This window comes from Dipteris shenzhenensis, chromosome 25 (assembly GCF_047967505.1).
Source record: "Dipteris shenzhenensis isolate YYH24624 ecotype China chromosome 25, Dip_SZ_1.0, whole genome shotgun sequence".
Taxonomy (NCBI): domain Eukaryota; kingdom Viridiplantae; phylum Streptophyta; class Polypodiopsida; order Gleicheniales; family Dipteridaceae; genus Dipteris; species Dipteris shenzhenensis.
The window spans coordinates 52,848,441-52,866,468 of record NC_141620.1 but is presented as its reverse complement, the minus strand read 5'-3'; the positions used below and the strand labels follow the sequence as shown (position 1 = coordinate 52,866,468).

Genomic DNA, 18,028 nt, shown 5'->3' with positions numbered 1-18,028 from the left:
CACATCTTCACTAAGGCCTTCCTATGGAAGGCCAAAAACTAGACATCATCAAAAACAAACTAAAGTGCTTAGCACATGGGAAGAAATAGGATGGGAATGGGAAAAGGTGGTCTCAAGTGCTCCCATGCATATTTCTATCCTATTCCCATCTCACCATGTGCTAACAAAAAAGAACTAAGCATGGGTTTAGGAGGAAGAGGACACATGGCATCATTTCATGTGTTTAAGAGGTGGGGACCTTGTGGGGACAAGGTCACATGTCCTCCTTCCATGTTTTTGAATCCCTAAAAAAGGGGAACCCATTTTGGCTGCTAGGGTCTAGAGGCCATGGTCTAGGACGGGAGAAAAAGTGGCTACTCCCAATCCTAGACCACTTGGTGTAGGATGGGAGTAATGATGACAAAAATATTAAACCCATGCTAGCCCCATCCATGTGCTAAGGCCCTAAGTAACATATCCTTTGTGGCAGGCCCAATGAAGATACTTCATCTTGTTTCCCTTTCATGCCAAATAGGAAAGTGTCTGATTGCTCCCTATCATGGGTTGAGCGGTTCCACTGGAAGTTCTTCTACTGTGGGCTGCGGCGGAGGTACCTGCGGTTTGCTTTGTTTTCTGTCACAAACCTTCCACAATTAGATCGAAGAGCTCGTGGCGGCGAAGCTATTGCCCAGCTCACGACCCATTTGCAAATATTGCTCCTGTCCATCTTCTTGAGATACGGATCAAAGGATTCGAATTGTTCGATGCGGCTGCCTCAATGGGCGGCTGTGGCAAATGATATTGGATTATCCTGCTTAAGGTCAGATGTTACCTATTCATCGCACTCGGATGTTACATAGAACTGATCGCTAGTTGCCGTCGGAGTTTGCAATAACAAATGAGAGATGCGTAAAATCTTTTTGATAACGGCTCCAGAACCTGTGACATTTTCTCATGATGCATCAAGCACCGCTATGATTTTGTTCTGATGTTCACATGTGCTGTTGATCAGGCCAGGTTAAATGAGCTACAAGAACACTTCCAATGTCATACTGAACGAAGTTCGTTTTTAAGGAATGCTGCAAGAAAGTAGTCATGGCGTGGTCTGAAAAATCGTATTGTCTACATATTAGAAACTAGCCTATTAAAAAAATTTGGGACTTGCTTTACGTTTTGTTCCTATCGAGAGCAGGCAAAGCAACGCAGTTTCTTTATGTCGTGATTGAGGTGGAATTTCGTAACGGACGTGAAGAAGCTTGAGGCTACAGGTGTTGTGTGAGATGATGATGATGATGATTATGTTAATTTCCTCGGGAGGGAGCGACCATCAATTCCAAAAGAGAGGAAATGAAAACTTACTTCGGTACATCAATTATACATTGAGGGTGGATTCGAACTCTTGTATTAGGGCCTTGTCTTCACGATAGACCATGATTATGCCATTGTTGCGAGCCTCTTGACTTTTTGAAGCTTGGATGCCTTCTATTTTAGCTGTGAGGGGTTACATCCTCGGCTATCCACTTGAAAGAGAAGAGTCGACTGCTTCTTTGAGAATAACATGATTTCTTGGGGCGTCCACAGCTCGTCGTGCTCCATTCTAACACTGGCATGGTTCTGTCTATGGTGGCAAGTCTTCCTCCTCTCCACTGTGTTCAGTGCTGATCAACGTGTAGACGTTTGCTACATGCAGCTGTGTCTAGTCTAGATCTATCTTTGGTGTCACTATCTCTTCTTTTTGTTTGATCTGTCTCAATAGAGTCTGTCTATGTCACTGCCTCTTGATCAGGTAAAGGACCCTGGTCATGAAAGTGGATTAGCCAAGATACTGGCGCAAACCCGTGCCCTCCTAAAAGAGGCAATGATATCCCCACGAATCTCATAGTAGATTGGGCAAAAAAGTGCTTCTCAGTCATGTGCATAGCCTGTTTTGTAGGTGTGCCTGCAGCCCTCCTTGTCTCAATCCTTAGTTGGTGGGGTGAGACTCGCAACCGTGCAATGACAATCCTCAGTGCATGCGAGCCTGGTCTTCCTCAAGATATTGGGATCTGATGATTACGTCGTCCTCCGATACTCTCGAGAACTGATCATGATAAAGCTGGAGCATGGTGGGTTAACTTTTGGTTCCTCCCAAAGTCCTTAATGTGTGGAGCTGGAGTAGATCAACCGTATGATATGGTTGATCTCATCTTGTGGAATCTGAGAAAGCGGGATATACGAACCGTATTGGAGGGGCGAGAGTTGATCCATTTGAATACCTTGACTGGCAAACCATCTAGATATACGTGCATACGAGGCCGTGCTAACCTTGCAATCCCTTAGTTGCCTGGATGATTCTAGAGTGAGCCGTGGTAATCTACAACTAGGGAAAGCCAAAACTGGGTGAAGATATGTCATTGTCTAGAAAATGGCATCGATATGGAATGGTGTCATGGCAAGCTCTGCTTGTACTATTTGATGAGGGACCTTAGTTCCCTGGATGATTCTAGAGTGAGCCGCGGTAATCTACAACTAGGGAAAGCCTAAACCCGGTGAAGATATGTCATCATCTAGAAAATGGCATTGATATGGAATGGCAAGCTCTACTTGTACTATTTGATGAGGGACTGATGGCTTCCTTCAAAAAGCCCTCATAGTAATGCTTCTGATGTCTTTAATACATTGCTGCCCTTGTTCAAGTCTGCTTCAGATTTGATGACTCCATGGAGGCTCCAACTTAGCCACTAGCAGGTGATTTACAGCCACAAACAGAAGCTGATTTTCAGCTTGAATTCCCTACTTGATCAGACTACCACAAATCAAGCAGTGACTGCAGAGAGGGCTGTCATAAGGCAACAAAAAGTAGTCCATAGATGACTGCTAGACACATTGAGGGACATCAAACAAGCTGAGCCTTTGTCTGGACGTACGAGAGGCGTCACATGCAAGGGCACTTAGTGGAGGTTGGATTGATTGCTATAGTTTGCAAGGAAGAGCCAATGTATCATGAGGATGCCCTGATAGCAAGGATTGATGGATGCTATGAAATCTGAGCTACACTCCATTCATTAGAATGGCACTTGGGAGTTATGAGATTTGCTTGAAGGCAAGCGCACCAAGTGGGTATAATCTCAAGAGGAAGGTGGATGGCAGTGTTGACCACTACAAAGCCTGCCTTGTTGCAAGAGGTTATGCTCAGCAGCAGGGCATGGGGGGATGACCATTTTCTGAGCATCTAAGCGAAAGGAGGGGGGGGGGGGGGGCGGGGGAAGCTTCTAACTATGAAATATGGCAAAAATGGATTAGAAGAAAACATAGTTTCACTTAGAAATATGCAAAGTATTATAGGAATGCTATTTTATACACAAATCTTTACATTAATCTTTGGGGATGGTAAATAACATAATGGGATGGCTTTTGAAGAAACCCACATGTAGAGTAGATTTCTCTATGAAAATTCCGTTATGATCCTTCTTACAACTTGTACCTAATAGGGGGTGACGGACAAATATACATCTAGAGTTTAAGGTTTCTTACAAAACTCACTGTTCCTTTGTATTTAAAGTTGTGTGCAATTTATGTCAGCTTCTCATGCTTTCTTCTCAACATTGTGTTCTGTCTTCCCCAGTCACAAACTTCACTATGCTCTGACTTTGGATGTGATTGCATACACATGTAGATAGAAAGATTCCTACATATTTCTATCTATCTGTCCATCCATCCATCCATCCATCCCATCTATCTGTGTATGCATGCGTGTGTGCAAGCATGTGTGTGTGGTTTCACCAACCATCTACATGTTTCTATGTTAGGAGGTGTCACGGTGTGTATATAGGTCAATAGAGATGTCACATGTAAGTAGGCTCTGCTATGTATACTGGATTCATGAAGTTAAAAATGAACATAATTTGTTATGTTGCTGATGAGGATTCTGGTTAGAATTTATCCATTTGTGTCTTTGTACTATATTAGGTTCATTCTAACTTAATGTTGCTCTTGATTGGTTCTGCAGAATGGTTCCCTTATGTGAATTGTGCCCCCCAGGATTTTTCTTAGAATTTACAGCATATAGCTATAAGGACAGCTTAGGAAGATTCTGACCCTGAAGAGATAGGTGATCACCGCTATGTTCCGTGACAGCAAGTTTCTAAAAATGGATGGGAAAAACAAACGATTTGTCAGGTATTTTACTTTTTACATAATACTCTCTCTTTGACTACTTTTAATGTTGTCTTTTACAAGTAGAGCTCAGCCAGTTACAATCGTGTTTCTGAGTCTCTCTCTGCTACATGCCCTTAGTTTTGTACTGAAGACTCTTGCCATTGCAACTTGTCATAGAATTTGCTAGCTGAAATGCTATCTGAGCTGACTAAGGTGATAAGACCATCAAAATGGGGAGAACTTGAATGTTAACAATTGGGATATGCTGTAAAGGATTTGGCAAACCATGTGGATATGCTTGCATACCATGTCGACCCCACTCTCTACTAGCTGTTTGGATGACTCTAGTGCCAGCCTTGGTAATCTCCAATGGCGTAAGGCCCAAACTTTGTGGAAAAATGTCACTGTCTGAAAAATAGCATCAACTTGGAGAGGCGTCATGGTGAACTTTGTCTGCAATATATGATGAGGGATTGAGGCTTACTCTAGATCATCCTAGACCCCATAGTCACCTGTAGCCACCACTCACATCTCCTCCACTCTGTCGCCAAAAAATCACTCCCCCAAAAAACGCAAAGACCACACATGACACGGAGAGTGACCAGACCACATATGATCGAGGTCCGGCCCATCTCAGCTCTTCTCAAAGGGGACCATCAGAGACGAGGCATCACTCTTGACATAGCCCATTGGATCTGGAGATTGAGGAGACCACGTCCCCCACCATAGCGCAAGACAGCTCGACACACTCAAGTCCAGGATATCCTCGCAACCCAACGGAGAGCCACCACGGTGCCGGGTTTCAGCTTTAGAGTCTCAGCTTTTAACTTTCATTGTTCAGTTTTCAGTTTGTATTTGAGTTTTGTTGGAGCTCTTGAGCTCTTTAGCTTGGTATAGCACTCAGTAAGGGCCCAAATGATGCACCCAGTATGGAGTCTCTCTCTCCCCTTGACTTCATGATTCTATTATGTTACCAAACACTGACCTAGAGGATGCAGCGTCTCTCAGCTGACAGGTGAGCCCCTATCACATCTTAAGGGCAAGCATACGGTTGATCCACTTTCATGACCAAGTGTGCATTGGGCTCTATCTGATCGAGATGCGAGGACATAGAGAGACACTATTGCGACAGATTAGAGAGCAGCATGAGGCGACAACGCCACGAGTCCTTGAGGTAGACTGAGCACAGAGGCATGTCACATATTTTTATGCATTTGAGCCAGCTCCAAGACAAATTGCGGTGGAGGAGGAGGAGCTAGCTAATATGAGGGCAGCAGAGAGAGCCGACACGATGCTGCCGAGTGAGGGGGTGCTGTGTACATGGTAGTCGGCCTCACTAGGGTGTTAGAAAGCTAGTCCTTTGTAGAATCTACCTCAAACGAGTCGTTTAAATCCATGTGAAGGATGCATATATGGCAAAATGAGTCAACAAAAATTTCTTAAAGGCCGCACAAATACAATCCATCCTTTGCAAATTATCCATACCGATATTTGCAAACTACCGGCCGGATCCTTAACTCACAATCGTTATTTCCTTACCTTCCTCGATGACTACCCTCGCTTCACTGTCGTCACCTTCCTAAAAGATAAACAATGCGAAACAGTCTTATGACATTTTGAAGCCTACAAAAGTTTAGTAAGAACATCAACTTCCATTCAAAATCCAAAATCTTCAGTCAGATAACGGTGGTGAATACACTTCCCACCAATTTCCGGAACTTTTTGCAAGTCATTAGCACGTTCATGCAAGAATCACTCGAGCAATCAAATATCTGAGGAGAGTAAATTGTCCTAGAAGTGCGCCTAGAAGCGTTTCTCTATAGTCGGGCCAAAGCGCGCCACCCACATGTGAGTCATGCTCTAGCTGCATAAGTCATAGTGAAAGACTGCCCCCATGTATGTGTAGGACTGCACTATCTCCACTAGCTCACCTTGGTAGCTATAGCTATGTCGGTGAAGCATTGCGCGGGAGGTGTTGATGATCATAACCTTAGTCTTTCCAAGGTCAAGTGTCAGGTCTCTGAGCTCGCTCTCTATAGAACACCTCTACGGCCTCCAGATGTCTTTGCAACCCCTCTACTGACGATGATATGAGGACTATGTCATCCGCATATAGTAGTATCTGTGTCATCAGGTCAGCCGATGGTGATCCCTCGCCTCCTGGGCGGTCTATGAAGGATGTGATCTCATCAATGTAGAGCCCGAAGAGAGTGAGTGAAAGGGGGCATTTACCTGATTGTGCTGTCAACCCAATCCGATAGGCCTCATGGGGTGGGAATTCTCCCTCTGGCAGACTCGTATAGACTCATCACTCCCAAAATCATATCTCACGAATATGTAACCCCTTCATCAGGTGGGATTGTGGGACATGTTGAAGGCCTCCGAAAGTCTACAAAGCAAGCGTAGTTTCTGACGTCTCGATCTTGCCTCCTCAAGGATAGCCCTCATGGTGAAGAGAGAGAGTGTGTGTGTGTTTGAGTTTGAGAGAGATTTACAAACATCACATCACATTTAATTTAGGAAATGACACGTACAACTAAGTAAATGACAAAGTTTCGCAACCTTACACATAATTAGTAAAATGAAAATTATTGTTACACTAGAATGACATGTATAGTCGGGTGAACAACCAAGTGGTGTCGCCATCCTATACATGCAGAAACGATGCACAGAGTTGGGTGAACGACCAAGTGTTGCCTGTCTATCTATATCTGTCTCATTTCTAAGATGACAACACGGCCGGATGAACGACCAATTGCTGCCTGAATAACATGGACAGCCGGGTGAACAACTTCATGCCAAATAGGATAGGCATACCCATGGATAGCCAGGTGAACAACTCATGCCAAACAAGATAGGCATACCCATGTAATGACATGTACAGGTGGGTGAATGAATGATCAAGTGGCACTGCATGGGAACCGTATGATGTATGGCCTTAACGCACACACACCTATGCATAGAGACAGTTGCATGGAACGACCTACAGTGTCGGGTTAACGATATTAGGTCGCCCCATCAACCTTCACACACATGCATACATAGCTGTGGTTCGATAGACAACCTGCATTGTCGGGTTAAGGACTGCAAGTCACCCCATTAACCTGCACACACATACGCATGCAAATAGGGTTTGATAGAACAACTTGAATTATTGGGTTAACGACAACAAGCTGCACGATCAACCCCCACGCACAAAAAACGTAACTATTAATGCATGACCAGTCCTCCCTGTATTATGTTTAAAATTTGGCACAGGTGCATCGGTGTTACTACACACTGGTTGTCATGGTCATGGTTGGCTCATGGTTTTTTTAAATCCCCCAAGACTTGGTCTTTTCACCTCAATGATATCAAATAACGATGTTCTAAACTGAATCTTGATATCCTTTCTCTGTCATAATCTAGTTTTAACATTTTTGAAAAGGAGATAGAAAAGAAGTACGAAAGTTTTAGAGACTTGACACAACATCACGTCCATCGGACCTGATTCCCCCTGTAAATATCAAGGGTAGAACTTTTATATACATGATTGTTAAAGATTAGTGGTTTTTAAAAATTGCAGCACAACAAATATGATTGCTTGCATGAGCTTGTGAGTTCTCTTTTTAGCTTGTGAGTTCTCTTTTTGATAACATGAAAGTAATCATCATTCTGATTTTTAAGATATACTGAGATGGTCTATGATGATGTGAATATTGGTGTTATCATTCGTCCATTTTGCATTCACCATGGTCATTTCTTTCGATTCCCTAGTGCTCGCTCACCGAAATAAAGGATTGGTTTTGTAAAATCATACTAAGAATGGGAGAAAAGTAAGAAAGCTATGAAATAAGAAACTTGTAAAACAAGAAAAGAAAATCCATACGTGCCATATGGGGAGAGATGGCGCACTGTTATTTATAATATGAGAGAGCGTCAGCTTTTGTTTTCAGTTGTGTCTTCAACTCTGTTTAGCTCAGCTTTCAGTTGAGGTTTGTATTCTGCTTTATGTAGTTCAGATGTGGAAAGTTTAGCTTTGATGAGTTGCTCGTGTGCTCCTATTCTAGATAATGGTCATATTTGACTGGACACCTGCATGGTGACAAGAACACATGACATAATTTTAAAATTTGTCGACATTCACCAATCGCATTAGAGGAAACAGTGCGCTCATACAGCTCACATGTGATATGGAACTACATATAGGCAAATGATGATGATGAAATAGAGGGGTGTCGCCAAAAGAGCGCACTTCTTAGTCTAATTAGTCCATTTGAATGACTTGAGAAAGTCAAATCGTGGATGCCAAATCTTTTTCTGTGTATTGAGGCAAGAGCATTATATATATATATATATATATTGTAGAGATTATATTTGTTCAAATATTTATATTTTCCATGATAATGGAGCTGTGCTTGGGTATGACGAGAACATAAGCGTAGAAGCTTATGCTTCGGTACTGATGAGAACCTAAGCGCAGGTTTGCCCAACAAATATACGAATAAGGGATTGCTTGCATGAGCTTGTGAGTTCTCTTTTTGATAAAATGAAAGTAATCATCATTCTGATCTTTAAGATATACTGAGATGGACTATGATGATGTGAATATTGGTGTTATCATTCGTCCATTTTGCATTCACCATGGTCATTTCTTTCGATTCCCTAGTGCTCACTCACCAAAATAAAGGATTGGTTATGTAAAATCATACTAAGAATGGGAGAAAAGTAAGAAAGCTATGAAATAAGAAACTTGTAAAACAAGAAAAGAAAATCCATACGTGTCATATGGGAAGAGATGGCACACTGTTATTTATAATATGAGAGAGCGTCAGCTTTTGTTTTCAGCTTTTATTTTTTACTTTATATTTTCATTTTACTTTTAAATAAATATTTTTTATTTGTCTCATTTACTCGTAATTTTTTATTCTTTTACTTGTTCTATAAAAAATTATAATTTGTAAGGTTGAATATATTCTAGTCTTATGAAGGTCTACATAATGGAGCTGTGCAGCATCTCAGTCATTAATTTGGAGATGCTGCTTTTTCTCTGGGTTAGTGTTAGATATTAAGGCTGCACAGTATCTATCTGTCGTATTCTCTTTACACTTCCGCTATATTTGTGGGCCCTAGGTTCATTTGTTAACGTTTGTACTGATTACCTGGCAGGTTTCATAATAATGCAGTATCAAGCACTGATATGTATGGTAAACCTGCGTTTGATATTGAAAGTCCATTACATGGCTCTTTCTCAAGCATTGCAAAGAGGGAGTTTGGGAAAGGCTCAAAGGGCCCGAGTTTTGGCAAGCCCCTTCATTTTGGTGCTGCAAAGGTACATTCAGAAGATTATGAAACAAAGCAAAGAAACATATGGGATCCACGAGACAGGATTCTGCACCGATGGAAAAGGCTGTTCTTTTTGTCGTGTTTAGCTGCAATTTTCATTGATCCTCTATTTTACTATCTGCCAGTGGTGGTCAGTGACAACGTTTGTTTGGAGATAGATACACACCTAGCAATTGTTGTTACTATACTTCGAACAATCACAGACATTTTCTACTTGGTTCACATGGGAGTGCAATTCAGAACAGGCTTTATTGCTCCATCTTCACGTAGCTTTGCTAGAGGAGAGCTTGTCCGTGATCCAGTGCTTATTGCCAAGCGATATTTGGCAAGACATTTCATCCTAGATCTCATTGCTGTTTTACCCCTTCCTCAGGTATCTTTTGCATACATATGCCAGTAATGTTTATCTGCATTTTTGTAAATGATGTTTATGTCGATGCTTCAAGGAGACTTAGTTTGGGATTCCAGTTATATAAATCCATGATCTTAAATGAAAGCTACAAATATCATACTGATTCGGGAAGCTATTTTTCTCTCTCTCCTCAATGGAAAATCACATAAATTTTGTTAAAAAGGAAAAAATTTCATCATCATTCATAAGTCAAAGCTTAAGGAAGTAGCATTCCTGTACATTCAGGTGACAAAATCAACCAGTATCCAGGTCATCCATGATACAACGGGTCCTTAATCTCTCACTAAAGTGATTTAGCCCTACCGTTGCTCCTTGGATGCCATCTTAGCCAAAACTTGAAATGACTATATTCAGAGGAGTGGACTCAGGGGTCAAGAAGTATTTGAAGTATCTTAGTATTTCGTTGGGGCTGAGCTGTTAGAAATGAACCTATACAGAGGGTATCCCACAGCGGAAGACTTAAGAGCATTCTAGGAATTACATGCAGAAGTATTTAACTTCAGAATCCAAAACGCCTTTACCTATGTGTACTTCACAACCATGTGTGTGTGTGCAAGCCAGTAAGTAGACTGTGAACCAAGAGAGATATAGCACCAACAAAATGCTATATTTCAGTCCTCAGATTGACACAATACAAAAGAGAGGCTCAGAGTTCCACCAAACTGTGGTCCTCTGACCTTACCAAGAGTTGTATGACTATCACTTTGGCACCTCTAGATCTTAGAACCCGTGTGGTGCCGTGGTCCTCTCTGACCTTCTGTAGACTCTCTGTTCGTGATCACTGCTTTGGAAGACAGCCCGCAATTGACCTCCTCCCCAATGGTGCTGCTCTGCTGCTTGTTTCTGCTCCCTGAAGTGCTGCACTGGTGAATGAGATATGAGGCTTCCTTATATAGGGCTGAATGCCCCCCAAATCAGCTGACTGGTAGGGGGAATTGGGCCGACCCAATCAGTCCCCCCCACTCAACTTTGTAGTCTGTAGATCCCCCTGGCGGGGGCACATTCTTTGAGGGTTGGATGGCCATGCCTGGCCACGTTCTAGGAAGGCCTGCCCAAATCTGACATCGTTCGGGGTCTTCTGGCCCTCCAAATCTGTCCAAAACAGTGCGCATCCTTGCCCTGCAGAGCTGCCTCTGCTCCAGGCCATTCCAGCCTCCAGATCTCCTGCAAAAAACTTGGTACAACCTTCCGTACTGTCCCGTACTTCTGCTGATGTCATTGCTGATGTTATTGCCCTGTTTCTTGCTGGATTCCATGCGCAGTCAGGTCCTCTCTAGTTGCGGACAGCCCCGTGGCATAGTCGCCTCAGATCTGCCCTCCATGGTCGCTTCCAACTGCCAAGTACTCTCTCTTTGTTGCCAACATGGCAGCCTGTTTGGTTCCCCGGTGGCAGCACCATATCCTTTTGTTTTGCCCTAGTTCACCCCCTTTGATGCACTCCTCATTTGGGGGCTCACAGATGGGGAGGTGACCAACCCTATTCCGACACGCCCTCTCACCGACACATCTTGGCGTGATGCCAACCTGTCGATGAAGATGCTCTAGTAGCTCCCATGTTGTAGCCCTCTCGATCATTGCGGTGTTGATGTTGCTTCCTGGTTTTTCCTCTTGTGGCTTCTGCTCTGCTAGGTCTGGTTCCGCATAAGCACACCTCCCTGGTACACAGGTCGATGTTTGGTAGCACCTGATTGCATGATGAAAACAACGCCAAGCACTCTCCTGGTACAAGTTCACAATTACTAGAAGAGCCAGTGGGCAGATTGCAAGTCTTGACCTCCTGGATCAATTGGCGGCAGAATCTTGGCCTCCTCGATCAATTGGCAGCAGAGATTAGACCTCCGGGATCAATTCATAGCAGACTAAAATCGCAGAAAGAAGACTTCCCTCTAGTGGCTGGAGCACAATTCGTAACAAGCTCTCATCAGACGTCTGCAGGAGTTAGGCTACGACTCGGCGATTATCTGGGCAGTAGTAGCTCTCTATGAGCGGGTGACGGGGCAGGTCAGGATTGGCACCAGCTGGACCCCAGAGATCACGAGCACTATCGGAGTCAAACAAGGATGTCCCTTGTCACCGACTCTATTTGGCCTCTACATCGACGAGCTCGAGACCACCATCAGGACACTCGGAGGTGCAGGCTGCTCTCTTGCGGAGACTGCCATCCAGATTCTCCTATACGCAGACGATGTAGTACTACTATCCTCTTCTGCTACTGGTCTTTAGCGACACTTGGATGGACTTCAGGTCTTCTGTGATACACATGACTTGAAGGTCAACCATGGGAAAACCAAGGTGATGATCTTCAACACTTCCAGACCTGCTATGCACCGAGAGCAGTTCCTCTTCGCCGGCGACCCTGTTGAGATAGTTGACTCCTACACATACTTGGGCGTTGTCTTCTCAGGCCCGATCTTCACGATGCGCCCGGCCATGCAGGCTAGGATCAGCCGGGGATACGCCGCTCTTGCCAGGCTGGAGCGACAGTGCTACCACTCCCACTTCCAGGACCCGCGGACCAAGTCTCTCCTTTTTGATTCTTTGGTCCGCCCAGCAGGCATGTACGGTAGCCCTTGGTGGGGAGTCGACCTTTCAGACACAGAGTGGGCTCGAGTTGAGCGCCTACAGATACTGATGTTTGCTCGGATGATCCGTAGCAAACCATCAGTACCACACCAGATCATTCTAGCAGAGTTCGGCGCCTCACCCCTACAGCTTGATGCGGCTTTTCAGGCTATCACCTACCTCCACAGAGTCAGGGATTTTGGCTCCTCTGCTGACGGTCGCCTCCGCCTACCTTGGTTAGCCCTATCCTCCTCTATGGCCTTATCCGTTGATGGGGACCAGCGATGCTGGTATAGTCGTCTTTCCAGTTGGTTCACCCGACTGGGCCTCGACTTAGACCGGTTGCCTCCTTTTCAGTACAGCCTTGACGCTCCACCATCTCCTCTCTCCCCCACTGACCAGGAGGTCAACCGGCTCATTCGGGCGGATCTGCTCCAGCTCCACACCTGGCGGACATGGTTTCTTCACTCTGAGCTTCTTGTGAAGCTCGACTTCTACCGCCGACACTGCCTCCAGATCTCACAGGAGGGCTTCATCACACCTTCGGGTTACACACAACTTCATCTACCACATGCGCTCCGGATCTCTCTCGGTCAGTTTAGGTCTCGTCACACCGATTACGGATCGAGAGTGGACGCGCAGAGGGTATCCCACGAGAGGACCGCCTTTGCCCACTTTGCGACTTACAGGAGATCGAGTCGGAGGAGCATTTTGCTTTCAGATGTCCTATCTATTATGCCATTCGAGGCCGATACCACTGCCTCTTCCGCAACGGATTCGGCTCCCTTCCACACATGCTACAGTTCCCGGATCAGCGGTGCCTAGCCGCCTTCTTACATGAGATGACCCGCCACCGAGATACTTCTCTCCGAGCACGGCGACACGAGCAGCACACATAGTGTGAGGACACCCAGCGGCCTATCACTGACTTCTTTCAGTCACAGGATACCTCTTCTTAGTCTAGCCGACGACGCGGACGTGAGCGAGAGCCAGAGCCACGACAGGTGCGTCAGCGGACAGACTCACACATCCAGGTCCATGACATCTCGTCTCTGCTCTCGGCCCGTCCCACTAGGGTTACCGTTGCCCTCATCCACAGGGCCACCCGCCGCCCCCGACGACCGAGCTCGACTAGGCCGCGTGACGTCAGAGGCCAATCATCTATCGCAGGGTTTTTTCTGACTTCCCATTTGACGGCCCCTCTATGATTGGTCTCTGACGATCACCACCTGCACATGTATACTGTATCTCCCCCCTCTGCCCCATTTTTGGTGCCCCCCCCTCCTTCTTCTTCTTTGTATCATTTGGAGGTAGACACATATTTTTTGTATCAGGACTAGACACATAGTCCTTCATAACCTCTTTTTTGTAGAAACGGTTGGTTGGCCCGTTTTGAGACCACCACCGTTATGCTCATTGTATCAGTTATCTTTAGTCTCATAGACCTTCACGGTTTCCCGAAGACTTTAATAAACTTTCTTTCTTTCTTTCTTCTCTCTCTCTCTCTCTTTGAACATCTCGCATGTGCAAAGGGGAAAGGATTCGGGTGCTGGAATAGGTTGCACAACAGTCTGGAGGGTGTGGAAGAGACCATGTCTCAGCTCTGGGATCGTGCCAATGCAAGGGTAAGGTCATTTATTTTTTTAAACTGTGCATCACGTGAAGCACATGACGGTTGTTGGCTATGGCAAGCAATGGAAGCTCAAAAATGGAAGAGACAAGGAGAAAAACGAGATGCTGTAATAGATAATTGCAAAATTGAAAGTGGAGGCTCAAGAGGGAGCCAACATAACAAAACCCTAGGGCTAACTGCCCTAACTGGACTAAGTGTCCTAACTGGACTAAGTGTCTTAACTGACCTACTGTCATCTTCACTGATAGTCAGAGTACTTTGGCTGTTGCAGGGAATCATGTTTTCCATGCTCGCACAATGCGTATTGACGTTCACTATCACTATGTCAGAGAGCGATTATCAGCAGGTGATATTGAGTTGTCTTATGTTCCCACTGAAGACAACTCGGTAGATCTTTTTACGAAGGGTCTACCTCGACCTAAGTTTGAGGCTTTTCGGCAAGCTTTAAACTTAGTACCTTTTGTAACTTGATCCGTTGTACCCTATACAGTCATAGGCTGCGATATCCCTATAGGACAAACATGTGCAACCATGACATTAGATAAGGTATGATGAGCCATGTCCAGTATACTTTATCCCATACAATGGAGGGGGTTTTGTAGGCCATTCTATGGGCTATCCATAGGTGGCACTTATTCCTTGGTATGTGCCTTGTAGGCCTGGTTATAGTTAGTTAGGACTATTGGTACAGTTAGTAATCTGACTCAAAGTCCTGCAAAAGTGACTCAATGTCTTGCAATCTGACCCAATGAACTGCAAACAAACAAGAGATTGCAGACCAAACTCCAAAGTCTAATGTTCTTGCAAGAAATTGCAACCAAAGAAGGTGAAAAGAACTGGAAGCCCCAAATTTGCCAATGTCCTGCAAAAGCCCCCAAACCGTAAATAACTTCGCACGTGTGAAACCTGTATGGAACTCCTGGAGCAAGTACAAGCTGTATGGACAGCTGATCTGCAGCCACGTGTGTACGGAATGCAGGTACAAGTTGCTGACGTCTGATCTGCAGGTGAGGCCTTACGGAAGAACGTACGAAACAAGTACGGAGCAGATGAACCTGTACGAAGTAGGTACGATGCAAGTACACCTGTACGAAAATCTATACGGGAGACTTGTACGGCTGCACGCACTATTGTACGGAAGTGTGTACTTATGCACGTATACTTGTACGAAACGAGTACTGTGTGCAGGTACTCCTGTACGGACCCGTTGCTGAGCACAGTACGGAGCAGGTACGGAGGGAGTGTGATGTACGGATCAGGTACGACGTACAACATAGGTGCAGCGTACGAAACTGTGTGACGGCGCAGGTACAGAGCTGTACGGTTGTACGGCTAAGTAAGTATGGAGCATGTACGGCTCTACGGCTAAGTAAGTATGGGGCAGGTTGTAGGTACGGTCGTTGTACCTTACAACTGTACGGATGAAGGGGCAATGAAGCTGAAGGGAGCTGTTGTGAGTCCATGTGCAGGAGAAGAGGAGTCAAGCCTAGCTCTGATACCACTAAAGGATCGAATGAGGGAGGGAGAGTGCAGATAGCAAAACGTCGCACAAGTCTTTGCCGTCACGTCAAACTTGGATGATAGAAAAAAGAGAAGTACAAGTACCTAGACCTAGGACTAAGTGTCCTGGGTGTCACATAAGACTAAGTGTCCTATGTGGCCTAAATGGCACTAACTCTACTAGTGCCTATATTTATGCCTACAAGGCACATACCATGGCCTATAGGGCATCACTAGAACCACCAGAAGATGGCCTACACTGATACAACAAGCTGTGGTGGTGGAGCTACTAAACGAGCATCCATACCAATGCAAAATGCAAAAATGTAGAATAACAATACTAAGTCCTAAGTACAACATAGTATGTCGACGGTCGACTATATATCAATCTCAGCATCGTCATCAATATCATCATCATCATCGGTAGCAGCAAGATATCAGGATGGATGGGGCAGTGGAGGCATGAAGTCGGCAATAGAGTGCTGTCGGTCACTCAGAGGTGCAGTCCTGGCACGTCTCTTGGTCGTAGCTCTATGTCTGACCAAGGCTACTGTGACCCCCGTCGGTCGGCGGGCTCCGACTCTAAAGAAGGAGGGGATGTCCATGAGTGTGATCTCTGTGTCAACCCGCTGTCTGAGCTGTCGGGTCACAGGCTCCGGGTCGCGGTCATGTCGAGGCCTCGTCTCGTGGGGGTCCATGTGATCTAGCTGAAAGAACTACGTGATAGAGCTCTGAGAGGGATTAGCCGAGGAAGAAGTCTACTCCTGTCTTTGTGCTCGAAGTATCCTCTCACGGTGTCTAAGTGCCTCATGAATGAAACCTGTCAAACACCACTGGTCTGGGTAGGAGAGGAAACAGGCCAAAATCCCGTAACTATCCCTGAAGAGGCAATGGAAACGTCCTCAGATCTCATAGTACACAGGACACCTGAAGATGAAATGCTCCTCTGTCTCAACCTCCTGCATGTCACACAGTGTGCATATGCGCCTCTCCCTGGGTAGTCGCTCTGCTTTGCCACTCTCGATGCGGAGTTTGTGTGAAGAGACCCGGAACTGCCCAAGAGAGATCTTAGTGAGTGGGGTAGGTGAATCTGTGTGTATCCCAGTGGGTCAATGAAACCCTCCACTGTGATATGTAAGAAGTGATCTTTGTAGAAGCTAAGCTTCACTGGGAGCTCACTTGGTCCCAATCAGGTCTGAAATGTGTGTAGTTGTAGTAGATCCTTACAGATAACCTCGTTGACCTCGTGTGACAAGAGGGGAGAAAACGGAGCATCCATGCTGTACTGGAAGGGAGGTAGTCTATCCATGTGGAGCCCCAATCGCTCAAACCATCTCTCTGTACGTGCATACCAGCACCTCTGGTCTCCTCCTGCTGTAAGTGCCATAGAAGAGGATAGAGCTATCCATGGTAGCCTGCTATGCCCTGAGGTATAATCCCCATATTCCCTAACTCGGTATAGACATGTGATGACCTGAAATGCAGCATCTGGCTGTAAAGGGGGTGACCCAAACTCAGCCTGAATGATTTGGTGAGGAACGGATGGCTTACCACGAATCATCCGTGATAACATGAGAACCTGTAGCCGCTCCACACGGGCCCACTCTGTATCCGACAAGTCTGGCCCTCAACAAGGGCTGCCATACATACCTGTTGGGTGAGCCAAGGAGTCAAAAGCAACCCCTTGGTGCGTGGATCCTGAAAGTACGAGCAGAAGCACTGCCTCTCTAGTATGGCCAATGAAGCATACCCTCTACTCAAGTGTGCTTGCATCGCGGGTCTCATAGTGAAGCTGGTTCCGGAGAAGATAACCCCAAGATAAGTGTATGATGAAACTATCTCAACCGATGACCCCACAAATGTGAACTACTCTTGACGCATGATGGCTCGAGATGTATTGAAGATCATGACCTTGGTTTTACCCAGGTTGACCTTCAAATCATGAGACTCACAAAAGGGCTGTAGTGCGTCTAGGTGTCTCTGAAGCCCCTCTATTATAAAGTGAACAAGCTAAATCTTTAGAATATTTCCAACTAAAGCCAATGTTAAATCTCTCCAAGACTTCTAAAAACACTTTTTCAGGTGAAATGAAGTCAAAAATTTATTAATGAAACGAAGATGAATAAATATTTTTAGTTCTAGTTTTCTTTTTGCTGAGCATAAGTAAGCCATTAGATTTTTTAGTAAGAATTCTTACCTGATCATTTTCGGTATTGAAGTCAAGTCCTTTAGTCGTATCACCAAACCCTTCAGACCCATGAAACATTGGTGGCTCCTTTGATGTGGATGCCATAGAGCTGGAAGTGATGGAGAGTCTTTCAAAATCCTTGCCCTTGGTTGGTTTGAGAATTGACTCGATTGTGTGTGGGACGAGGCATGTGTGAGAGGCTAGGGACTGGCTGATTTGGGATGTTATAAAGTGTGCGTGCATAATCAAACCTGAGTGTCAGTGAGTGGCGGAGGGGACCGTCCTTCTAGAA

General features: G+C 45.2%; 1 protein-coding gene across 2 annotated transcripts in view; it reads left to right on the top strand.

The window, feature by feature from the left end:
- LOC147886048 (protein CNGC15b-like) overlaps window positions 1-18,028 on the top strand; it is an 83,819-nt gene continuing 65,791 nt past the window's right edge. For both annotated transcript variants that reach the window (XM_087396468.1, XM_087396466.1), the window contains exons 1-4: window positions 1-64; window positions 450-799; window positions 3,968-4,137; window positions 9,265-9,814. In XM_087396468.1, the coding sequence (XP_087252594.1) occupies window positions 4,082-4,137; window positions 9,265-9,814 (606 nt within the window). In that variant the 5' untranslated portion in view covers window positions 1-64; window positions 450-799; window positions 3,968-4,081. The remainder of the gene's footprint in view (window positions 65-449; window positions 800-3,967; window positions 4,138-9,264; window positions 9,815-18,028) is intronic.